Source organism: Thalassophryne amazonica, chromosome 6, assembly GCF_902500255.1.
Source record: "Thalassophryne amazonica chromosome 6, fThaAma1.1, whole genome shotgun sequence".
NCBI lineage: Eukaryota > Metazoa > Chordata > Actinopteri > Batrachoidiformes > Batrachoididae > Thalassophryne > Thalassophryne amazonica.
Genome location: NC_047108.1, coordinates 49,372,687 through 49,398,761, shown reverse-complemented (window position 1 = coordinate 49,398,761; position 26,075 = coordinate 49,372,687). Strand labels below are relative to the sequence as shown.

Here is a 26,075-nt window from a genome sequence, read left to right as displayed (position 1 = left end):
CCTCCAGCAGAACCAGGCTCAGGGAGGGGCAGTCTTCTGCTGAGACTGGTTGGGGCTGAGGGAAAGAACCAGGAAAAAAGACATGCTGTGGAGGGGGGCAGAGATCGATCACTAATGATTAAATGCAGAGTGATGCATACGGAGCAAAAAGAGAAAGAAACAGTGCATCATAGGAACCCCCCCACAGTCTACGTCTAAAGCAGCATACACAAGGGATGGTCCAGGGTCACCTGATCCAGCCCTAACTATAAGCCTTAGCGAAAAGGAAAGTTTTAAGCCTAATCTTAAAAGTAGAGAGGGTATCTGTCTCCCTGATCTGAATTGGGAGCTGGTTCCACAGGAGAGGAGCCTGAAAGCTGAAGGCTCTGCCTCCCATTCTACTCTTACAAACCCTAGGAACTACAAGTAAGCCTGCAGTCTGAGAGCGAAGCGCTCTAATGGGGTAATATGGTACTACGAGGTCCCTAAGATAAGATGGGACCTGATACCTGATAACCTGATAATAATGAATTACAATAGTCCAGCCTAGAGGAAATAAATGCATGAATTAGTTTTTCAGCATCACTCTGAGACAAGACCTTTCTGATTTTAGAGATATTGCGTAAATGCAAAAAGGCAGTCCTACATATTTGTTTAATATGCGCTTTGAATGACATATCCTGATCAAAATGACTCCAAGATTTCTCACAGTATTACTAGAGGTCAGGGAAATGCCATCCAGAGTAAAGATCTGGTTAGACACCATGCTTCTAAGATTTGTGGGGCCAAGTACAATAACTTCAGTTTTATCTGAGTTTAAAAGCAGGAAATTAGAGGTCATCCATGTCTTTATGTCTGTAAGACAATCCTGCAGTTTAGCTAATTGGTGTGTATCCTCTGGCTTCATGGATAGATAAAGCTGGGTATCATCTGCGTAACAATGAAATTTAAGCAATACCGTCTAATAATACTGCCTAAGGGAAGCATGTATAAAGTGAATAAAATTGGTCCTAGCACAGAACCTTGTGGAACTCCATAATTAACTTTAGTCTGTGAAGAAGATTCCCCATTTACATGAATAAACTGTAATCTATTAGACAAATATGATTCAAACCACCGCAGCGCAGTGCCTTTAATACCTATGACATGCTCTAATCTCTGTAATAAAATTTTATGGTCAACAGTATCAAAAGCAGCACTGAGGTCCAACAGAACAAGCACAGAGATAGGTCCACTGTCCGAAGCCATAAGAAGATCATTTGTAACCTTCACTAATGCTGTTTCTGTACTATGATGAATTCTAAAACCTGACTGAAACTCTTCAATAGACCATTCCTCTGCAGGTGATCAGTTAGCTGTTTTACAACTACCCTCTCAAGAATCTTTGAGAGAAAAGGAAGGTTGGAGATTGGCCTATAATTAGCTAAGATAGCTGGGTCAAGTGATGGCTTTTTAAGTAATGGTTTAATTACTGCCACCTTAAAAGCCTGTGGTACATAGCCAACTAACAAAGATAGATTGATCATATTAAGATTGAAGCATTAAATAATGGTAGGACTTCCTTGAGCAGCCTGGCAGGAATGGGGTCTAATAAACATGTTGATGGTTTGGATGAAGTAACTAATGAAAATAACTCAGACAGAACAATCGGAGAGAAAGAGTCTAACCAAATACCGGCATCACTGAAAGCAGCCAAAGATAACGATACATCTTTGGGATGGTTATGAGTAATTTTTTCTCTAATAGTCAACATTTTGTTAGCAAAGAAAGTCATGAAGTCATTACTAGTTAAAGTTAATGGAATACTCAGCTCAATAGAGCTCTGACTCTTTGTCAGCCTGGCTACAGTGCTGAAAAGAAACCTGGGGTTGTTCTTATTTTCTTCAATTAGTGATGAGTAGAAAGATGTCCTAGCTTTACGGAGGGCTTTTTTATAGAGCAACAAACTCTTTTTCCAGGCTAAGTGAAGATCTTCTAAATTAGTGAGACGCCATTTCCTCTCCAACTTACGGGTTATCTGCTTTAAGCTACGAGTTTGTGAGTTATACCACGGAGTCAGACACTTCTGATTTAAAGCTCTCTTTTTCAGAGGAGCTACAGCATCCAAAGTTGTCTTCAATGAGGATGTAAAACTATTGACGAGATACTCTAACTCCCTTACAGAGTTTAGGTAGCTACTCTGCTCTGTGTTGGTATATGACATTAGAGAACATAAAGAAGGAATCATATCCTTAAACCTAGTTACAGCGCTTTCTGAAAGACTTCTAGTGTAATGAAACTTATTCCCCACTGCAGGGTAGTCCATCAGGGTAAATGTAAATGTTATTAAAAAATGATCAGACAGAAGGGAGTTTTCAGGGAATACTGTTAAGTCTTCTATTTCCATACCATAAGTCAGAACAAGATCTAAGATATGATTAAAGTGGTGGGTGGACTCATTTACTTTTTGAGCAAAGCCAATAGAGTCTAATAATAGATTAATGCAGTGTTGAGGCTGTCATTCTCAGCATCTGTGTGGATGTTAAAATCGCCCACTATAATTATCTTATCTGAGCTAAGCACTAAGTCAGACAAAAGGTCTGAAAATTCACAGAGAAACTCACAGTAACGACCAGGTGGACGATAGATAATAACAAATAAAACTGTTTTTTGGGACTTCCAATTTGGATGGACAAGACTAAGAGACAAGCTTTCAAATGAATTAAGCTCTGTCTAGGTTTTGATTAATTAATAAGCTGGAATGGAAGATTGCTGCTAATCCTCCGCCCCGGCCCGTGCTACGAGCATTCTGACAGTTAGTGTGACTCGGGGGTGTTGACTCATTTAAACTAACATATTCATCCTGCTGTAACCAGGTTTCTGTTAGGCAGAATAAATCAATACGTTGATCAATTATTATATCATTTACCAACAGGGACTTAGAAGAGAGAGACCTAATGTTTAAAAGACCACATTTAACTGTTTTAGTCTGTGGTGCAGTTGAAGGTGCTATATTATTTTTTCTTTTTGAATTTTTATGCTTAGATTTTTGCTGGTTATTGGTGGTCTGGGAGAAGGCACCGTCTCTACGGGGATGGGGTAATGAGGGGATGGCAGGGGGAGAGAAGCTGCAGAGAGGTGTATAAGACACAGCTCTGCCTCCTGGTCCCAACGCTGGACAGTCACAGTTTGGAGGATCCAGAAAATTGGCCAGATTTCTAGAAATGAGAGCTGCTCCATCCAAAGTGGGATGGATGCCGTCTCTCCTAACCAAGACCAGGTTTTCCCCAGAAGCTTTGCCAATTATCTATGAAGCCCACCTCATTTTTTGGACACCACTCAGACAGCCAGCAATTCAAGGAGAACATGCGGCTAAACATGTCACTCCCGGTCTGATTGGGGAGGGGCCCAGAGAAAACAACAGAGTCCGACATTGTTTTTGCAAAGTTACACACCGATTTAATGTTAATTTTAGTGACCTCCGATTGGCGTAACCGAGTGTCATTACTGCCGACGTGAATTACAATCTTACCAATTTACGCTTAGCCTTAGCCAGCAATTTCAAATGTCCCTTCGATGTCGCCTGCTCTGGCCCCCGGAAGACAACTGACAATGGTTGCTGGTGTCGCTAACTTCACATTTCTCAAAACAGAGTCGCCAATAACCAGAGTTTGATCCTCGGCGAGTGTATCGTCAAGTGGGGAAAAACGGTTAGAGATGTGAACGGGTTGGCGGTGTACACGGGGCTTCTGTTTAGGGCTACGCTTCCTCCTCACAGTCACCCAGTCAGCCTGCTTTCCCGACTGCCCGGGATCTGCCAGGGGGGAACTAACGGCGGCTAAGCTACCTTGGTCCGCACCGACTACAGGGGCCTGGCTAGCTGTAGAATTTTCCACGGTGCGGAGCCGAGTCTCCAATTCGCCCAGCCTGGCCTCCAAAGCTACGAATAAGCTGTACTTATTACAAGTACCGTTACTGCTAAAGGAGGCCGAGGAATAACTAAACATTTCACACCCAGAGCAGAAAAGTAAGGGAGAGACAGGAGAAGCCGCCATGCTAAATCGGCTAAGAGCTAGTAGCTACGCAACCTAGCGGATTCCTAAAAACACACAAAGTGAATAATGTGTAAATAATTTAGAGGTGATTCAGCAGAAGGAGTGCCTTAATTAAGGCACCAGACAGGCCATGAAGCAGCACAGGTAACGCACGACAACAGCGAACGCACGACAACGGTGCTAAAATAAAATAAAAATCGACTAAACACGCTGTGGAGCAGCACAGGTAACGCACGACAACAGTGCTAAAATAAAATAAAAACGAAAGCGTTAGCAAGCTAGTTAGCTTGCCAACGCTGATGAAAGTTAGCTGATAAAAGTGCTCCGTCGCGATGTTTCGACCGTTAGAGGTCTTCCTTAGGCGTTGGAGCACAGTGAAAAAGTAAAAAAAAAGTAAAAAAGTAAAAAAGTCTTGAAAAAGACTGTTAGTTCAAAGTCCAAAGCAGCAGGTAGCAGTCTCTGTGTAAACAGTCCCAACAGAGAGCCAAAATTCTGATGCAACGTCTTCCTCCTTCCTCCGCCCAATCAGAAATGAACATCCATCCATGCTACCAAGTCAAGTAGCTTATGTATTTGACTCACTATTGTAATCTGTTGTTGTTGTTGTGCATTTTCACAACAGTAAAGTGTTGTATTTGGCTTTATCCATTATCCGTTCATTTGCGCCCCCTGTTGTGGGTCCGTGCTCCTACACTTTCCCCAACAGGATATCTCGGCCAGCGTCATGGATCCCGAGGGGCGTCAACCGGCTGTTGAACGGCCAATGGAAGAACAGGGCGCGCAGGCATCCGCAGGAGGGGTGATCGGTGAGTTGCAGCGGATCCTCACCGCTTTCACGACTCGGTTGGATTTGATGACCGAGCAGAACGTCCTCCTGAACCGCAGGGTGGAGGCTCTCGCCGCGCAGGTGGAAGCGCGCCCTCCGGGCGCCGCTGCGGCTCTCCCTCCCGTCAACCCTGTGCGTAACAGTGACGTTCCACTGGTCGTTCAACGACCCCTCCCACCTTCCCCGGAAGCATACATAAGCCCTCCAGAGCCGTACGGAGGCTGTGTGGAGACGTGCGCGGATTTCCTTATGCAGTGTTCGCTCGTCTTCGCACAGCGTCCCGTCATGTACGCGACTGATGCTAGCAAAGTAGCTTATGTGATAAATCTGCTTCGTGGTGAGGCACGCGCTTGGGCTACAGCGCTCTGGGAGCAAAATTCACGGCTCCTTCAGACATATGATGGGTTTGTGAGGGAGTTCAGAACAGTGTTCGATCACCCAAATAGAGGAGAGACCGCTTCAGCCGTGCTGCTGTCAATGAGACAGGGGCGCCGGAGCGCAGCTGCCTATGCAGTCGACTTCCGCATCGCGGCTGCGAGGTCCGGCTGGAATAGCACTGCCCTCCGCGCCGCCTTTGTAAACGGACTGTCATTGGTTCTAAAGGAGCACCTGGTGGCTAAGGACGAACCGCGGGATTTAGACAGGCTTATCGATCTCGTCATACGATTAGACAATCGGTTAGAAGAACGCCGTCGGGAACGAGACGAAGGGCGTGGCCGGGCACGCGCCGTCCCTCTCCCTTCCGGTTCCGATCGCGTTCCGCCCTCCTCACGCTCCACGGCCCCCGCGCCATGTGTGGTCACAGCTCCCCCTGCTGACGAAGCTATGGACACGAGCAGGGCCACATTTAGGGCACCAGATAGACAGAGGAGGCTGGCCCGCGGAGCGTGTTTTGTTTGTGGTTCGATAGAGCATCAGCTAAGAGACTGCCCCGAGCGGTTAAACACCAACGCCCGCCCCTAGAAACTGGGCTAGGGGTGGGCCGAGACATTCACGTGGGACACACCCACATCGCCACACGACTCCCAGTTACAATCCTTTATGAGGATTTAACCCTGAAGGCCCCAGCACAGGTGGACACGGGCTCTGAAGGGAATTTGCTAGACAGCAAATGGGCCAGGGAGATAGGGCTCCCTCAGGTAGCGCTTACCTCGCCTGTGCAGGTGCGGGCACTAGATGGCTCCCTACTCCCTCCAATCACTCACAAGACACCACCAGTAACCCTGGTGGTGTCGGGAAATCACCGGGAGGAGATCGAGTTTTTTGTAACTCCGACCACCTCCCGTGTGATTCTAGGGTTCCCTTGGATGTTGAAACACAATCCCCGGATCGATTGGCCGTCCGGGGTAGTGGTTCAGTGGAGCGAGACCTGCCATCGGGTATGTTTAGGTTCCTCGGTTCCTCCCGGTTCCCAGGCCAGGGAGGAGGTCAGAGCCCCGCCCAATCTAGGGACGGTGCCGGTGCAATACCATTACCTTGCGGAGGTGTTTCGCAAGGATCTGGCGCTCACCCTTGCCCCGCACCGCCCGTATGATTGTGCCATTGATTTGGTTCCAGGCGTTGAGTTTCCGTCCAGCAGGCTGTACAACCTCTCACGACCTGAGCGCGAATCAATGGAGACCTACATCCGGGACTCTTTGGCTGCCGGGTTGATCCGGAATTCCACCTCCCCAATGGGTGCGGGTTTCTTTTTTGTGGGGAAAAAAGATGGCGGACTACGTCCATGCATTGATTACAGGGGGCTGAACGAAATCACGGTTCGTAACCGATACCCCTTACCCTTGTTGGATTCTGTGTTCACGCCCCTGCATGGAGCCAAGATATTCACCAAGCTTGATCTTAGAAATGCGTATCACCTGGTTCGGATCCGGAAGGGAGACGAGTGGAAGACGGCATTTAACACCCCGTTAGGTCACTTTGAGTACCTGGTCATGCCGTTCGGTCTTACAAACGCTCCCGCGACGTTCCAAGCATTAGTTAATGACGTCTTGCGGGACTTCCTGTACCGATTCGTCTTCGTATATCTGGACGATATACTCATCTTTTCTCCAGATCCTGAGACTCATGTCCGGCATGTACGTCAGGTCCTGCAGCGGTTGTTGGAGAACCGGCTGTTTGTGAAGGGCGAGAAGTGCGAGTTTCACCGCACTTCTTTGTCCTTCCTGGGGTTTATCATTTCCCCTAACTCCGTCGCTCCTGATCCGGCCAAGGTTGCGGCGGTGAGAGACTGGCCCCAACCCACTAGCCGTAGGAAGCTGCAACAGTTCCTCGGCTTTGCTAATTTCTACAGGAGGTTCATTAAGGGCTATAGTCAGGTAGCTAGCCCCCTGACAGCCCTGACCTCACCAAAAGTCCCCTTCACCTGGTCGGATCGTTGCGATGCCGCGTTCAAGGAGTTGAAACGGCGCTTCTCGTCTGCACCTGTTCTGGTGCAGCCCGATCCTAGTCGCCAGTTGGTGGTTGAAGTGGACGCCTCGGACTCAGGGATAGGAGCTGTGCTCTCCCAGAGCGGGAAGACCGATAAGGTCCTTCACCCGTGTGCCTATTTTTCCCGCAGGTTGACCCCGGCTGAACGGAACTATGACGTCGGCAATCGAGAACTCCTTGAGGTGAAAGAGGCTCTTGAAGAGTGGAGACATCTGTTGGAGGGAACGACCGTGCCATTCACGGTTTTCACTGACCACCGGAACCTGGAGTATATCAGGACCGCCAAGCGGCTGAATCCCAGGCAAGCCCGCTGGTCACTGTTCTTCGGCCGTTTTGACTTCCGGATCACCTACCGTCCCGGGACCAAAAATCAGAGATCGGATGCCTTGTCCCAGGTACATGAAGACGAAGTCAAAACGGAGTTGTCGGATCCACCGGAACCCATCATCCCGGAGTCCGCTATCGTGGCCACCCTCACCTGGGACGTCGAGAGAACCGTCCGGGAGGCCCTGGCACGAAGCCCGGACCATGGAACCGGGCCGAAGAACAAACTATACGTCCCACCAGAAGCTAGAGCTGCAGTCCTGGACTTCTGTCACGGCTCTAAGCTCTCCTGTCATCCAGGGGTGCGAAGAACCGTGGCAGTTGTCCGGCAGCGCTTCTGGTGGGCGTCCCTGGAAGCCGACGTCTGGCATTATATCCAGGCCTGTACCACCTGCGCCAGGGGCAAGGCCGACCATCGCAAGGTATCGGGATTGCTACAGCCGCTGCCCGTGCCTTATCGCCCGTGGTCTCACATCGGCCTGGATTTTGTCACGGGCCTCCCGCCGTCCCAGGGCAACACCGTCATCCTCACGATAGTGGACCGATTCTCCAAGGCGGCCCACTTTGTGGCCCTCCCGAAACTCCCAACGGCCCAGGAGACAGCGGACCTCCTGGTCCACCACGTCGTCCGGCTGCATGGGATTCCAACAGACATCGTCTCCGATGCGGGCCCCAGTTCTCCTCGCATGTCTGGAGGAGCTTCTGCCAGGAACTGGGGGCCACGGTCAGTCTCTCTTCCGGGTATCATCCCCAAACCAACGGGCAAGCAGAACGGGCCAACCAAGAGATGGAGCAGACCCTGCGTTGCGTGACAGCCGCGCACCCGGCGGCCTGGAGTACCCATCTGGCCTGGATCGAGTATGCCCACAACAGCCAAGTGTCATCAGCCACCGGCCTCTCCCCTTTGAGGTGTGCCTAGGGTATCAGCCCCCGTTGTTTCCGGTGGTTGAGGGAGAGGTCGGTGTGCCCTCGGTCCAGGCCCACCTGCGGAAGTGCCGTCGGGTGTGGCGAGCCGCCCGTTCTGCTTTGCTGAAGGCCCGGAGGAGGACAAAGGCCCATGCAGACCGACGGCGGACCCCGGCCCCTACGTATCGTCCAGGGCAGGAAGTGTGGTTGTCTACCAAGGACATACCCCTGCAAGTGGACTCCCCTAAACTCCAGGAACGATACATAGGACCCTTCAAAATTCTCAAGGTCATCAGTCCCAGCCGCAGTGAGGTTGCAGCTTCCGGCCTCGCTGCAGATCCATCCCGTCTTTCACGTGTCACGAATCAAACCACATCACACCTCACCCCTCTGTACTCCGGGTCCGGCACCACCTCCTGCCCGGATCATCGATGGCGAGCCGGCTTGGACTGTGCGCCGGCTCTTGGATGTCCGACGGATGGGCCGGGGCTTCCAGTATCTGGTGGACTGGGAGGGGTACGGCCCCGAAGAACGCTCCTGGGTGAAGAAGGGCTTCATCCTGGACCCGGCCCTCCTGGCCGACTTCTACCGCCGCCACCTGGACAAGCCTGGTCGGGCGCCAGGAGGCGCCCGTTGAGGGGGGGGTCCTGTTGTGTGGGCCGCTGAAGAGGAGGTACTGCTGGCCCACCACCACCAGAGGGCGCCCTGCCTGGAGTGCGGGCTCCAGGCACCAGAGGGCGCTGCCGCCTAACAGGAGCAGCCAGGGTGACAGCTGACGCTCATCATCCTTGACAGCTGTCACCACTCAACAGGATCAGCATTGGTATATCAGCCAGACGACATCTCCACCTCTTTGCCGAGATATCGTTCTACCTTGAAGGTAACGTACCTCAGCTGGTTGTGAGATAATAACCCTTTGTTGCTTGAGCGTTTTTTGTGAACTCTTTATTCGACGAGAGGAGGAGGTGGTTTTCCACCGTACGTATTGCTGGGTGCACACGAACCCACTTCTAACTGTGTTTGCTCCTCGCCAGCAGTACCAGATCCGACACGCGGAGGCAGTGGCCACCTGGGAGTTCGGGACTTGGCGGCTCCAGTATTCCCGGGGTTCGGTGGCGGAGGAAATCGTGTGGTTCCGGTTCGACTTCGGACTGATGTCTCCTATCTTCGAGCCTGCCCACATGACATCTTGTATTTGACTCACTATTGTAATCTGTTGTTGTTGTTGTGCATTTTCACAACAGTAAAGTGTTGTATTTGGCTTTATCCATTGTCCGTTCATTTGCGCCCCCTGTTGTGGGTCCGTGCTCCTACACTTTCCCCAACACCAAAGACACCATGAAAACAGGCTAATGTGCTTTGTATGCTCAGTGTAAATCTGCCTAACGGTCTGATGCAGGACAATAACCTGAAAATATACGCACCCACAGAACAAGTCTTTGGGGAAATGACAAGAGACTCACCCGCGCAGCCATAAGGTCCAAAGCCGTATGTTCCCGGGGCACACTGCTCACAGCGTTGACCAATCACATTGGTTTTACAACGACACTGGCCTCCTACCTTGTCGCACTCGGCACTGAGGGCCCCCTGAGGGTCACAATGACAGGCTGGACACAAGAGTTACAGAAAAAAAAGGTAGTTAGAAAATACGGCTGGGAACAATCCACAAACTTTAGCCAGTTTGCTTTAGTCCGACTTACACAGAGCACCATCATGAATGATGGAAGAAATGCTGCAGATGAGCTTGGAGCACATTTCAGCCAAAGGAGGCATCGGCGTGATCATGAAGGAATCCAGACACATGTATCGAAGCATTTCATCACGCCGCTGCTCTGCCGCCGCATCGTTACCTTGGAAACCAGGAAGCTCAGTGTATTTGGGGATCAAAACCAGCTAGTGGAGTAAAAGCATACATTTAAAAAAAGGAAAATTATTGTAATAAAAGAATAATAAGCCATGGTGTCAAGTCCTTCAACACGATCCTGTTTTTATAGAACCTAGAGAGTGTTAAAGCAATATGCACATTCTGTAAGAACAAATACAAAAATGCTACATTGATGTTAAAAACATGTAACATGAACATTAAAACAAGAAAGATTTGTAGAAAATGTATTTAAAAGATGCAACACAAGACCTTCAAAACATGTTTCCTGTATTAAGAAATGACAACATGCACAGACATTATTTAAATGCACACCTCTTTATCATATCTGGTGTGACTAATTGTTTTTTTTAATAAATCTGTGTCTAGTGTTTTGACTTTCACACCACTAGGTGTCGTCGCTGCTCTTGATATTTCAGTAACCTTTAGTCATCATTTATTGAGTTTGAACACCTCATGGCAGAATGACAAGACTTATTTGTCTTTTTATTTCATGAAACCAAACATTATGAAGCCAGAGATAATGGAGACATCACAAACCCAAGGTGATTTCCCAAACTGCTGCTACCTTTGCAACAGGATGAAGAGGAAAAGTGTGATCTCACCGAGTCGATAAGAATGAAGGCAGTCAGATGTCTGTGTGAGACTCTGTGACGCTGGAACCTGATTGCAATCACGTAACGATTACTGGGCTCAAAACAAAATGGTCTGGGCATCTGGATGAATCTGGAAGAACATAAGGCATGTTAAAAAATGCACATACTGTACACTATAGAAATAATCACCATTACAATCTTGACAGGTGTCTCTGTTTTTTGTTTGTTTCTTTTGTCTAACAGACTAAATCCAGGTTACAAAAACATCTCTTCTCTGCTCACAGAAACATATGATTTAAAACTGAAATTCTTCCATAAAGTTGCACCAGGGAACCATCATATGATCACAGAGGTCTGCATTATTTGTTGGAAAAAAATATGTCCATGTCTGATCAGTTTGTCCCTGGACTCACTTTTGTGCAGGTTTAGCCTCCATACTGTAGCTCTGCAGCCAACGCATACCTGCTGTGACACACCTGGACTGAATCAGCTGATACCCTCACCTCCATGTGACTCAGTTATTACTCATTTGGCCCACACTAAATAACCTCAGCACTGTGCACGAGGTCTCTGCTAAATTTTCATGCCTTTTCTGTTTTACAGCCATTTCACTGTCTGTCGGTGTTGTGACCGTGCCTGTGCCTTGTGAGACAACTTGTCCTTTTGGACCTGATTTGTGCATCGGTTTTGATTCCACTCACCTGTGATTATCATGTCTGTCTGAACTCTGACACTCACCTGGCTGAAGACCTGCCTGTGCCTGTTCTTTGGATTCTGTCTGATTGCTCTCCACAGTCTAACAAAAGAGTCTGATCCTGATCCTCTGCTTGTGTGTGTCTGCTTCTGGGTTCAGCCATTAATCCAGGCAGACAGACCTTGACATAAGTGTATATTACAGTCATGGCCTACAATTTCTTCAAATTAACATGACTGATCTTGGTCCTTTCTGGCAATATTAATCAACATCCAGTGTAAAAGTCCAACTCAGTTAAGTTTTAACTGTGTCAATTTTTTAGCAAAATTATGTGTAAAGGGACGTAGATCCCTAGGATTTAAGCTCTTCAAACTGAGAGCTGTGATGCCCTCAGGCGCACGGTTACGTACATTTATATAATTTACGTTTACTCAGTGTGCTCTTGAACTTAAGTAAAATGCTGTTATGTGCTGGGGTCTTTGGCTGGCCTTGTTTTTGTTTTCTGTTTCTCCCACCAGGTGGTATGCATTCAGGACTGAGTGGCTGAGTATTAGGACCTCACCCTGAACACCTGAGGCTTGTTTTCACGTGCAGGTCGTCAGGGCTCACAGCTGTGGTGTATTCTGTCTTGATCAGAGATTGCTGCACTTAAACCTTGAATGCACAGTGTGTGATTGCCAGAGACTCGACCTTGTGAGCAGATGTGTGAGATCGACGTCAGGAGAACAATCTCACCATTACGGACGCAGAGACCGCTCCAGGTTTGACGCCACAGTCTGTGAAGGAGGATTGGGTGAGGTCTCACGCTCTTCAGCACACTTCCTGAGGTAATTTGGTTTTGGTGACTTTTATGAAGTAATGACAGTGGATTTGGTGTCCCTCACACCTTGTGTTATTGAGCTGTCACATGGTAATTGTCTAATCAGCTTCTGCTGCAGTGGAGATTTGAACTGAGTTGTTCCGTGCCTGCAGGGTGAGAAGCTGATATATATTTAAGCCAGGAAGTGTTTGCTGATTGTGTGCACCCTTTTGAGCTGTGTCTCTCTGGGTGGTGAGTGTTGGACTCAACTCATGTTTTCTTTCTTCACAGACTCGGTTTGTCGCGGCCACCTGGGGGGTGTCGGCGGGGTCCCTGGGTCCGAACTGCTGTGGCTCCGGACCGTTTGCGCTGCTGAGAGTGCGCCGTGTTTTCACCTCACCAGACCGCGGACATTTTTGGTTGTTTATCACTGCACTTATTATGATTATTAAATTCTGTTATCTTTTGAACCGTGCTCTGCTTATTTCGTGCTGGGTCCTGTCAAATGCTGGGTCGGTGCTCCGACCGCGTCCGACACATAACAAATGCCGCATATTTTCACGAATACTGCTACTGTCCAACTGAGTACCTGCTTTAGATTTCTTTTCTCTCAGAGTCTGCGTTGGCGTCTTTGTTGCTGACACAGACACTGTCTTCTGTTTTAGTTATTTTTTAATATCACCGTCACTATCATGGTTTATATAATGGCTGAGTGGATCCTTGTCATTTGATTTTTGGGTTGTATGTCACATGACATGGATTATTCATACCATTTGCCGTTATGTTTCATTGACTGTGCAATAGTTCTTTTTTAGTGTGCAATGTTGGTGCTATATGAAATGTGCTATTGCATGCCCCGACCACCGGGGAACCGCAAATCATTGCTGCAGTATTAGAATTGAATCCTTGGTGGTGTGAGTCAGCTGTGATCTGTACTGAAGCTATAGATATCTGCAGACAACTGTGACTCCTTTTTTGCAATGCGAGTTTCTGTTGTAATTCTCAAGATTATTCTTGATCTCAGGGCTAGTCTTGAGACCACTTTTTTTTTAAAGACCTCATCTTGTACTAAACCATATTTCATTCAATCTTGTCTGGTTCTCAGATATATAGGTGTCTGGATTTTATTTTAAAATTAGCCAAGAGTAGACCACAACTACATGCATATCATTAAATTACCTGTGGTTTGTCCAGTGAATGTTTGAGCTGTGTGGATTGGGTATGTTATATAGATTTGAAAACATACAAAATAAACACTAGTAATTAGCTTACACTCTCAATGACTGTTCCTGAAAATGAACATATTACATATAATTATTACTATATATTACTTATATTATGATTTTGTGCTTGCTAAAAAAAATCTACCAGCTTCAATAGGTATTTACAGCTTGCTATATTTTCTGCATTTTGCTATGAACTTCATACTGAACGCATTCAGTCAACGAATTTTAGTTCAAAAATATCAACAACAAAAAATACTACATTGCTTTTGCAAAGACAGAGAAACTCCACTGAATTGTTTAATACATCCTGTATTTCATGATGTATCTAATCTAGGGGAAGACAAAGTCAACCACTAAATCTGATGCTTGCATAAAACATGTATTGTGTTCAGTGAATGGCAAAGTGGAGTGCTGAATAAAGATCTATTTAATTTCAGCTATTAGTGCTTGTTTGGGTGTTTGACAGTGGTGTGTTTTGACAGTGGTGGGCACAGTTTCACTAATCCACTCACCACTAATTAGCGAAGCTAACTTATTTGTTCACGGATTTGTTGTATGGGCCGCTGAAGAGGAGGTACTGCTGGCCCACCACCACCAGAGGGCACCCTGCCTGGAGTGCGGGCTCCAGGCACCAGAGGGCGCTGCCGCCTCACAGGAGCAGCCGGGGTGACAGCTGACACTCATCACCTATGACAGCTGTCACCACTCATCTGATCTGCATCGGTATATCAGCAAGACGTCATCTCCACCTCTTTGCCGAGATATCGTTCTACCGAGGAGGTAACGAACTCAGCCGTTGTGTTGTCTTTCAGACAGTGACTTTGTTGCTTGTGTTTTGACAGTGGTTGGTGAGTACTTGCAGCTGGAGACTGTACTGAACCCTTTTTTTGGATAAGTACTCACATTTTCCTGACAAGAGGTGGAGGTGGTTTTTTTCACCACCAAACGCACCCACATCTAACTGTTTTTGTTCCTCGCCAGCAGTACCAGATCCGACAAGCGGAGGCAGTGGCCACCTGGGAGTTCGGGACTTGGCGGCTCCAGTAATCCCGGGGTTCGGTGGCGGAGGAAATCGTGTGGTTCCGGTTCTGCTTTGGACAGACGTCTTCTATCTTTGAGCCTGCCCACATGACACCTTTGTGAATTGACTTTATTATTTTCTATTGTGATCTGTCGTGCTTGTTGTGCTTATTTCACAACAGTAAAAGTGCTATTTGACTTCCTCCATTGTCCGTTCATTTGCGCCCCCTGTTGTGGGTCCGTGTTCCAACACTTTCACAACAGGATTAGCTTTTCAGCTAAAACAATCAGCAGACCAAATAGCTTCCGCTAAGTTTAGTTCCGCTAACGTTTTTTTTGGTAGCATAGTTAGTAAGGCCGAACGGTCAAAACCGTTTGTAAACCCTGAAATCATACGTGCTAGTTCTTGTCTTACGTATTCTCTAGCAGTCAGGCAGCTGTGCCTGCCTGCTTATCAACACACATGTTACTGTAACGTGTGTGTTGGTTTTTACAAATAAATGTGTATTTGGAAATATGTCATTTTTTTCATTTGTAAAAAAGGGCATTTGTAAAACTGAAAATTCTGTGAAGTGTGATTCAGCGCAACAAATCACGACCGTGTGATAGTTGGACACTATTCATACTCCTAGTCAGTAGATGGCAGTGTTCTGTGGATTTTGACCCCAAATTTTTCACTTTGTAAAAATGACAGTGTTGACGTTAATTTGATAAACTATCCGGAATTAGTTTGGTTTTATAAATCAAACCATAAGTCAAAACTGCTTTGCTTTTGATGTCTTCTGCCACACGTCTGTGCTGTTCCATGTTGAAATTAAATTACTCTTCCTTACGGCAGTGGGCAGGGCGCTCAAAGACAGTAGCTCTGACTTGTTGTTTGTGTTGGGTTTGTGATCGCCTTTGATTTTACTCAGAAGCATTGGCAGTGCTTAAACTCAAAACTGGCTTGTAAGTAGATGACAATATACCAGAGTCAATACTAAAAGTTAGCGGTTAGCTGTAGCATTGATTATTGGTTATTGAAGCTAACTTTTTGGTTATCTGTGCCCATCACTGTATTTTGAGAATGAGGATCTTTCTGAAAAATGATGCTTGTGGTTTGAATAGTTCACATTTTATTGTATAATGTGTTGTATAAGTGTGGGACTCAGACTGAGCCAGTTTTGGTCCTGACTTGGACTCACCCTGCCTCAATCTTCCTCTTGACATGGTCATAATTCTTGAACATCTTGGTCTCATCTTGGTCTCAATACACTCTGGTTTTAGTCATGACTTGGTCACGGTTTTGGTGATCTTGACAACAACATTGGTGTGAGCAAGCATCATTCATTGCTCAGTGCAAAGAAGTCAGATTTTTTTGTGTGTTGTATTAGATGGATATTGGTATATTTTGTCAGACAGAAAAGATTCTTGCAGTTGCTCATCCAAAGGTCTAAGTTAGGAATTACTGAATGCTAACTGTTGTTATTATTTAACATAAGCTAAATATGTCAGAATGTGATTTATGATTTGATGGCCAATTTAAGCTGCAAATATTTGAGGATGTAATTTTTACCTATATCAAATTTTTGACCCAAATGGGAAAGAGAGATCAAATTGTTGTTTATGATGTGTTTCAGTTTACCAAGACTGAAAATAAAGGTGTTTTCTTTCAATCCAGTAAGAAATCTGGAATGTTCCAAATGGGAGATCTATTTGAGGGTAATTGTTGTGTGTCGTCCTGATATGGGCTCCTCTGTTCTCTCTCTCTCTAGCTCTCTCTCTCTTTCCAGGTGGCGCCCCTTGTGGAGCTGATAAGCACACCTGCCTGCAGTCAACCGGTCTCCATATAAACCCTGGTTCAATAGCTCATCAATGCCAGAAACTTAGTGTTCACAACCTGGTCTCTCTATTTCTGCATAGAGCCTTTCTGTCTGTGTTCCGTCGCAGTGTTTTTGACTCACTGTTTAAAGCTGCATTTTTTTTGCTGCCTTCTGATGCCTTGCATTTTTTCCAAAAATTTGTTCAGTTTGGTTACTGAGTGACTGTGAGCTGTCGTGCTCAGGTGTTCCTACACCTTCACTCATACTGTTTCTCCTCCTCTGTCAGTTCCACAGGGAGCCACCTGGACCTCGGGCTACCACCACCTCATCTCTCCTTGGATCTCCACCTGTACACCTGGTCTCATCGGGCTGCTGCCCCCTGTTTCCACCACGACGTGGGCTGGATCTCCACTCTCCAGACCTCCTTATCAGTATACACTCTTTCTGCGCATTTTACCTTGTACTCATTCCTGCACAATAAATCTGGTTTCCTTCATCTGTTCAGAATCCCTGCTTTGGAGTCCAATTCTGGTTTGTGGGTCACGACCATAACAGCAATAAAGTGGCGTTTTCAATTTTGTAGAAGTTACACCAAGGCTGCCAAAGCTGTTGAAATTGTTGGGGTTAAATGGCTTGGATACCAACATGGTGTGTTATAGTGAAGTGTAAATAATGCCACACACGTGACCCAGTGAGTCACGCAGTGGAAGATGGCTTCTGGATGATTGCAACCCTTGCCACTTTAGATGAAAGCAAGCTCAGATACAAAGCCTCCTTGTGGCATTTGTGAACAAGAATGTTCTTATGACGTTTGGAACTTAAAAATAAAATTTTAGTCTTCTGCAGCTTTATAGGAATGTAATACCTGTACCCCATTCAGTTAATTTCTACAGCACCAAATCATAACACACATCATCTCAAAGTGCTATACATGAAAGTTCCCGATCTTGCCCACCCCATGAGCCAGTACACTGGGGACAATGGAAAACCTCACTCTGCATTTTTTGATTTTTGATTATAGAAAGAATTCTCAAGCAGACCAGACTCAGCGGGTTGACCACCATACCAACAAACAAAACAAAAGCTTAACAAAGAACTGTGAAAACATGCAACCTACCATCCCTGGTTCTCAAGACCAGGCACCTAAGTGGCCCTACTCTACTCTTTTCTACTCTTCTATTTTACTCTTCCTTTGAATTGGAAGATATACCTTACTGAATTTTCATGCAGTTACAGAACTCTTGCAGCTAAGCAACCTTATACATTTCAATGACAGATGCTTGAAAAGACAAGTAGGAGGTGAAGAATGGAATTCCGATCAGTCTGCATTTGTCAGTGAGTCAGTCGTACTAATGCGAGATCGTTCACTGACATAGGAAAATAGGACATTCGCCAATTCTCACCCTAATGTATCTCCACCCTTACTACAAAATGGCCCCACATCCCACAAGCTGCAGTACAATCCTATTCAGACATGATGTTGCAAGAGTTCATCCCACAACTGCTCACCTCCCCTCATTCATCACAGAGCGATGTTACATCACAACATCTGATGCACATGTCTTAATGTTCAATCAGCATTGTTTTTCAGACTCTTTCTATGAAGGAGGTGCCATCTGCCAGCAGGTTATCACAGACCAGTGCTGAATACAAGAAAATGTATTTAAATACATTTATAATTTATCCCCAAGATGCCAATCCAAATTCAAATTCTTTGTTTATTTGGAGAAGCAAATGTTAAAGCACATCCCTTTCGGGTATAATAGTAGAATAACCACCCCTCGATCAGGGTAAGGAAAAAGAAAGCGTATTGCTTGTCCAGGTTTTTGTATCATGGGAAAATAAATAAATAAATAAATGATAATAAAAATAATAAGAAAGAAAGAAAAATAATAATCTACAGAATAGGTTAGCGGGAGGAGGAAGCTTACCACAGTTATCCCTGCATCAGGGAAAGGTCACTTCTGAGTGTGTTTGTTAACGACTGAACCGGAATGGATGTTTACATAATGCACAAGATCTCGCTAAATGGCTTCCTTTAATTTACAGTGAGAACAGGTTTTACATATTCTGTCCATTTTGACCAAATCCTGTAAAAACATTCCCTTTGGCCCCTGACTGAAAATGTCAACCTCCCCAGAATGTAAATGCTCTGAACAATTTCTGTCTTGGTTCATGGTGGCTTGACCCTGAAAGTTGTAGGAGGCAAATGCAGACTCACAGACACAGGTGTTGGAGTAAGGAAAAAGTAACTTTATCTGGTAAACTGGCAACTGGTTCGGTACACAGGAAATCAGTCAACGTAGTGGAGGTACAGGCAGGTAGCAAGCTGAGGCGGAGTCCAAAAAACAAGCACAGTTCCAAATACACGGCAACAGGAGTTCACAGGGCTGAGGAAGAGGCAAAGTCAAAAACGAGCAGAGTTCAGGGATAAGGCGAAGCGGAAGTTGGTAACACAGGCAAGGTCAGAAATATTACAAGTCAAAACAGGACAAAGGCGTGAGGCTGGAAAGTGCAACATGCAACAATCTGGCGAGGGACTGTGAGACTGTGAGGGCTTAAATACTAGTGGAAGAATCAGAGTGTGAAATGAGGAACAGGTGTGCAGAGAGTGCTGGAAAGGGGCGTGACCAGGGAAGACAAAGGTAAGTGCAAGAGAGTGCAGTAAGGCAAAAGCAACATGAACTGGGGCAAGATAATTAAATGACAGAAAAATCAGCGGTGCAAAATGTGACGTGCTTGATTAACCATAATAAACACGAACAAAACAGGGGCAAAACTAAAACTAAGGTGGCAAGTCGAGGAGTGACAGACCAGTGATAACTAAAAAGAGAGGACGTGACACAGGACGTGAATACACTAAACATGACAAAACAAACTATTGACAAAATAGGAAATAAATGATGAACAAATCAAAACCAGGGACTAGGTAATACAATGAATGACTAAACCATAAATAAATGATGCACGGAATAAAACCGGTAATAGAAGCATTACACAAAGTACAGAAACGAACAGAACCAAACCAAGACTTACACATGACCACATATAATAATATGAAAAGTAAAACTATAAAACCCTCAGTGGAAGCCTAGACCAAATAAGGGGAAAACCCAGACATGAACCCCAGGCTGGGGCAGGTCCTGACATCACCCCCCCCACTAAGGTAGCCAGCACCGACGGCTGCCAGAAACACCACCCCAAAAGCCAGAGAGCAGCAACCAGGCACCCACCCGACCAGGGGCGGGCAGGTGGGGGATTGGAGGAGGGACACAAAACCATGGAAAACCGGCAGAAAAACCTGAGGCAGGAGGCGGCATGACAGACAACCAACAACCCTCAACACGGGGAACAGAGTGCCTGAGCCCGAACGGGTGACCAAACCCAGAGAGACCCCAAATGGACGATAACAGGGCTGAACTAGGGACCAAGGAACCCCAAGAGTCTGGTCCTGGGGTACACAGCAGCCCACGGGAGAGCCAGGAGGGCAACCATTATGCCCAACAGGAGGCAAGGGTGCGACAGGAGGTTTCCCCGAGGGATGCACAGGAACAGAGATGAAACCAGAACCTGGGACAGGGCAGGGCATGGTAGTGGGACAAAACTTCCCCGGCATCACAGCAGTGAGTAAACGGGAGAGACCAACAAACCTGAGCAATGAACGAAGGGGACAAAGGACCTGCATGGCCACTCTCCGCACAATCCCAGGAATACAACAAGAAGGAAAAGCAGTCAGTAACAACCAGAAAAACCAAGAAAAGAATGGAGGGAGAGAAAAACAGATGACGGACACCAAAAATAGAACCCAAATACCACTAAAAACAACTATGCTGGAAAACCAAAACCACAAAGTGGATCGCCAAAACTGAAAATCCTGACAAAAAAATGAAGGGAGGAACAAAATAAAAAGAAAAGCCACTGAACAAAACTTCTACACGGACCAAGGAAAGTGGGGGAACCAAGAAGGGAACTACATGTAGAGGAACACTGTGAAATAAGGACAAACTAAACATGAAACAACCATCGGACAGAAATTTTATGGGAACCGTGGAGAGGATACAAACACAAAATACTGCTACATAAATAAATAAAAGGTAAAAGGTACAAAAAGGAACCAAACTGACATAGAGGGTAATCAAAAATTGAACCTTGAATAGAACAGAGAGTGGTATTCAATGCAAAAGGACCTGGAGGGATGACCCATGTCAAACGAGAACCGAGTAGGGACCAGGGAGACATGAGTTCCAGAAACCACCACAAAAATAGCATGTTTGCTACTAGCAGGGTAATGTTAGCAAGTAGGGACCAATCCGGAACGAGATTCAAAACACAAAACTGTTTACCAAACCAAAACAACCAGAAGAGCATTACTTGCGAGAAACGGGAACCTAATGAACGGAAAAACTTGCCAAAAATAGCAAAAGTGGAACCATGAAAAACTGACAGTAAAGCAGATGCTAACCCGGTCCAATACCACTTTATGGATCCAGAAAGAGAACTTCAGTAAATCAAGTCGTGGGAGGCTAACCAATTCCCAACAGAAATACAGATATGGAGAGAACTCATGCTTTAAGCAAATTTTGAAACAAATGACAACTGATAAGCCAAAAACTAGCTGAGCACCAAAGAAATGCAGGAGCCCCATGTTGTCCAGAACCGAGACACTAACGGGCCCTGAAAATGGGAAAGCATGATTAGGAAAAATAACAAAAGACTCACAGTTCCGCTGATTACGGCAGCAACAGTTCTTGTTGGGAAGACCTCTGAAGATCTGAATAGCAATGGAGGTGATGAAGGGATGTCCTGCGTAGGACGCGCCATAGTCGACCCGGCTGGCTCTGCAGTTGCACGTGGAAAAGAGCACAACTTGTCAGATGCAGCTGGCTTTGCTGAAGACTGAGAAGCTGTGCGCGCTGCTGCATGTTGGACTGACGGGACTGGAGATCGTGGCCGCTGCATGCTGGACTGACGGGACTGGAGAATGTGGCCTGGTGCGCACGGCGGCAGAATCAGCTGTTTTTGCTGAAGGCTGAGGAACAGGGCGTACTGCTGCTTCCTGGAGAAACGTGGCCGTTGATGGTGGCAGCGAGCGCACCGTGAAAACTTTGGATGTTGCTGGTTGAGTCTGGAGCGGAGTGTGCGCCGTATTTGACGCCAGTGATGTTGGCACAGTTGTTTGAAACTGAGGCGTGAGGAGCTGTGGTGACACGGGTTGTTCAGCTGGCTTCTGGAGTGTGTGCATCAGAGAAACTGGGGGCGTGTGTCTCTCCACTTGGCAGGTCCTGACAATTTCAACCCATTGTTCATTTGTGGGCGCTTCCAGTTTTAAGCACTTCCTACTAATAGTCTTTTTGCTTGCTGCCAAAAGAATTGTCAACAGATGCCTCTCTTTCAGAGTCCAGTTGTCCAATGGTATGTCTCCAAAGTACAGGGGTTCACAGCTGCTAGGAATGTCTTTGGTAAAAATGTTGTTTAGGTGCTCACCAAGCTGCACCCAGAAGGGTCTGATCACTCGATAAGTCCAAAAAATATGAAAATGATTTGCATTATTTGTTCCACAGGGTCTCTAGCAGGTGTCTCCACTATCCTGATATTTTTTTCTGGGCAGAAGTTACAAAAAAATGCACATTTTTCCAACAGAACTCCCTCCATGTGTTGGAGCTTGAGGTCATCTGTTGCAATCTGTGTATCTTTTCCCAACATTCAGTTGAAATAGAGAGATTCCCTTCTTTCTCCCACTTAAGCCTTATGTAATCCGTGTCACCCCATTTAGACAATTGAATACCATTATATAACCAAGAAACAACTTTAGTGCATGAACCTGATTTCAACAAAGACACAAAGACGCTGAAAAATCCTGACTTAACTATTTCCTCGGTTTCTCATAGATTTTGATCAAAATAGTTTCTATCTGTTGCCAATCCAAATTCAAAACATAAATGTGAATTGACAACTTCTCTATGACTGTACCAGTTTCTGCTTCTTTCCAACTGATTTTTACCTGTATTTAACTACAGTAAACAGAATTGCTGTCTTTCTTTCATGTCTCTGGATGGATCTGATATCAGCTTTCTGGCATGTTTGCCTTCCTATCAGTAAATCAACAGAAACATTCTGCAGGGTACATAGAAACACAGAAATAAGAACTGGAGTAGCGGCCTGGCCCACAGGGTTCTGACACGTCACAACAGGTTTAAGTAACAACAACACAATGTACGTTTTCCAGAGATTTGAAACAGCACAAAAGACAGACTAAAGAGTCTCATACACAAGTATAAATACTTACAGACACATTCTGGTACCTGTTATGATGCGGTAGGGTCACTGTGTACAGCTGTTCTGTTGGTAAAAGGTTTCCACACCTGAGGCTGGATGGCAGATGTACAGAGGTAATACTAACCATGGCCTCCCAGTCCTCTGTCGACTACACACAATACCGGGGCTTAAATTTAAAGACTTTCATGATTCAGGGTAAAACCTGTTCAAATAAAGTCAACAAATTAAAAGGAAGAGCTTCACTATTCACACAGATGCACACACCTCAGGTTCATAGCGAATCATGATGTCATACTCCATGGCATAGGGAATGTTGTCGATGGTAAATACCAGGCCAGCCCCGTCTTTGATGCGAGCAAAACCAGGTCCTGTCCATGTCACCATGTGGCTGTCACTATGTTCTCTGTGAACAGTTGTTACAGCTGGCTGAAAGAGACAGAGAGACATAACAGAAGGGATTTAGAGTAGATTAGATACAACATTATTGATCCCTTGGGAAGACTCCCTCAGGGAAATTGAGGTTCCAGCAGCATTGTATAGCAGCACACAGAGTATCAAAAGTAAAAGTAAAAAAGAAAAACAGTTTGCAAATATAAATATAAATACCAAACATACTGATCACTACTGGTTTACTGGCCACTACTGTTCCTCTCATTCCTGATGTATGTCTTCCTGTTACTCCTCCTCCCCAAGTGAAGATTTACCCTTAAGTTAGTTTATAACTGTGACTCTTTTTGTGTCAGATACAGTTGCCTTTTGTGCTTTGACGATCACGGTAAAGTCATGAAGCATCTTATTATCAGGTTTGACTGGCAAGGCAGGCTGGACACAAATGCAAGCCACAGGTACACAGCCCAGTGGAGTTAAGACTTTTACTGGAATCGTTTGCTGGGGTCGGTACACAGAAAGGCAGTCCAGGAAGAGCAACAGTACAAAAAACATGAGGCTTATGCGTGGTCGAGGTACACAGGCACATAGTCAAAAAACATGATGAGGTAACAAGAGCAAGGCAAAAAAAAACATACAAACTGAGCTGGAAGGAAGGCACAAGGCACATCAATCTGGTGAGAGAACAACTGCAAACATTGAGGCTTATAAATCACCCAGGTGATGAGCTGCAAATCAAGAACAGGTGTGAGAAAACCTCCAGAACCAGGGTGTGGCCAGACAGAGGGAAACGCCCACCACCAAGAACCAAGAGAGAGAGACAAGAAAGAGCAGGACAGAGAAAATCCAAACAGAAAGACAGAGCAAGAGACCAGACAGCTAACAAAACCAAACCAAAATAAGAATAAAACAGAACACATACCTGAACAAGTCCAAAGTCTGACAGTACCCCCCTCCCCCTCAAGGGCCGACCCCCGATGGCCCAGGAGCAGAAGGGTGAGAAGCATGGAACTCATGAATAAGAACAGGGTCCAAAACAAACCTGGAGGGAATCCAGGACCGCTTCTGGGGGCCATAACCTTCCCAATCCATCAAATACTGGAAGCCACGACCCTACCACCAGGAATCCAGGACGTGCTGCACGGTGAAGACGGAGCCCCCATTCACGCACTGTGCGGGAGGCGGTGGAGACTGGCAGGAGGGCACAAAGGGCTTGTCCGGATGGGTTTCAGATGGCTCACGTGGAAGGTAGGATGAATTTTCATGGACCTTGGGAGGCGATGACGGACAGAAACTGGGTTAATAATTTTGGATATGGGGAATGGGCCAGTGAACCTGGGAGCCATCTTCTGTGGGAACACCACGTAAGGATAGAGGCCGTGTAGATAACCAAACCCGCCAACCAGGGGCATAGGATGGCGCCATGGACCGTCTGCAATCAGCTGCTTTCTTGTAGTTTTCAGGTGATCTTAACAAAGTCACCCGGGACCGCAACCAAGTCCCTCAACACTGCATTATGAGTCAAAGAGCAGAGGAAACTGGTGAGCAAAGATCTGTAGAGGAGAATAGATACGGTTGATGGCCAAAAACAACATGAAACGGAGAGTAACCAGAAGCAGAAGTGGGAAGACTGTTGTGAGCAAGCTCTATCCATGGCAGCTGAGAGGACCATGAGGAGGGAAACTGTGAAGCAAGTATCAGGAGTCCTTTTTCAAGCTCTTGATTAAGGCGTTCAGTCTGGCCATTGGCTTGTGGATGATACCCTGAGGTCAGGATGGACATGACCCCGAGGAGGCGGCAAAACTCCCTCCAAGACTGAGACACAAATTGAGGACCCCGGTCTGAAACTATGTCCTGTGGCATGCTGTAGATTTTAAATACATGAGTCAATAAAGCTTCCGCAGTGTCCTTAGTGGAAGGAAGCTTAGGCATGGGTACGAAATAAACCATCTTGGACAATCTATTGACAACAGTCATAATTACAGAGTTACCCTTCAAGGGTGGAAATCCAGTTACCAATCAACCAAGATATGTGACTATGGCTGTACAGGAACAGGTAAAGTCAACAGAGCTCCCGCTGGAGGGCGGGTGGATGACTTGTGAATGGCACAGATGGAACACGCATTGACATATTCAGTAACATCTTTTAACATACGTAGCCACCAGAATCTTTGTGAGAGAACATACACAGTTCGCTGAATACCCGGATGTCAAGAAAAACAGCTGTCATGACCCCATCGAATGACCTCCCCCCTCAGTGAATCGGGTACAAACAATTTGTTCCGTAGACATTCCAGAGGTTTAAGCGCATTGCCGACTACAGACCTAATCTTGGATTCTATATCCCAGGTTAGAGCGGATACAAACAGGTTTCAGGTAGAATTGCTCCAAGGTTGGGGGCCGAGTCCATGGAGGCCCCTCTGACAAGAAATCGTGTCAGGTTTATTGTTCTTGGATCCGGGTCGATATGGAAGCACAAAATTGAACCTGCTAAAAAAGATAGCCCAGTGGGCCTGTCGCACGTTAAACCTCTTAGCTGAATGGAGAAATGCCAGGTTTTTGTGGTCTGTCCAAACAAGGAAAGGCACCTGTGCCCCCTCCAATCAATGGCGCCACTCCTCCAATGGCACTTTTACCACCAGCAGCTCACGGTCCCTGATGCTGTAATTATGCTCGGCAGCTGAAAGTTTTTTAGACAGAAAAGCACAAAGATGTAATTTATTGTCAGTGGCCTTAATTTGGGAGAGAATGCCCTCGACGCCAAAGTCAGATGCATCAACTTCAACCACGAACTGCCAGGCGGGGTCAGGAAGGCGCAGCACAGGAGCTGTAGTGAAACAATTCTGTACGTTCCGAAAAGCATCCTCACACTCAGGGATCCAAACAAAGGACCGGAG

The 26,075-nt window shown here is 46.3% G+C and overlaps 1 protein-coding gene across 4 annotated transcripts in view; it reads right to left on the bottom strand.

Moving 5' to 3' along the window:
* The window catches only part of lamb2l (laminin, beta 2-like), a 236,893-nt gene that overhangs the window by 41,904 nt on the left and 168,914 nt on the right, over window positions 1-26,075 (bottom strand). For all 4 annotated transcript variants that reach the window (XM_034172150.1, XM_034172153.1, XM_034172152.1 and 1 more), the window contains 5 exons: window positions 23,056-23,217; window positions 22,818-22,939; window positions 10,984-11,104; window positions 10,197-10,389; window positions 9,960-10,103 (listed from right to left, as the gene is read on the bottom strand). In XM_034172150.1, the coding sequence (XP_034028041.1) occupies window positions 9,960-10,103; window positions 10,197-10,389; window positions 10,984-11,104; window positions 22,818-22,939; window positions 23,056-23,217 (742 nt within the window). The remainder of the gene's footprint in view (window positions 1-9,959; window positions 10,104-10,196; window positions 10,390-10,983; window positions 11,105-22,817; window positions 22,940-23,055; window positions 23,218-26,075) is intronic.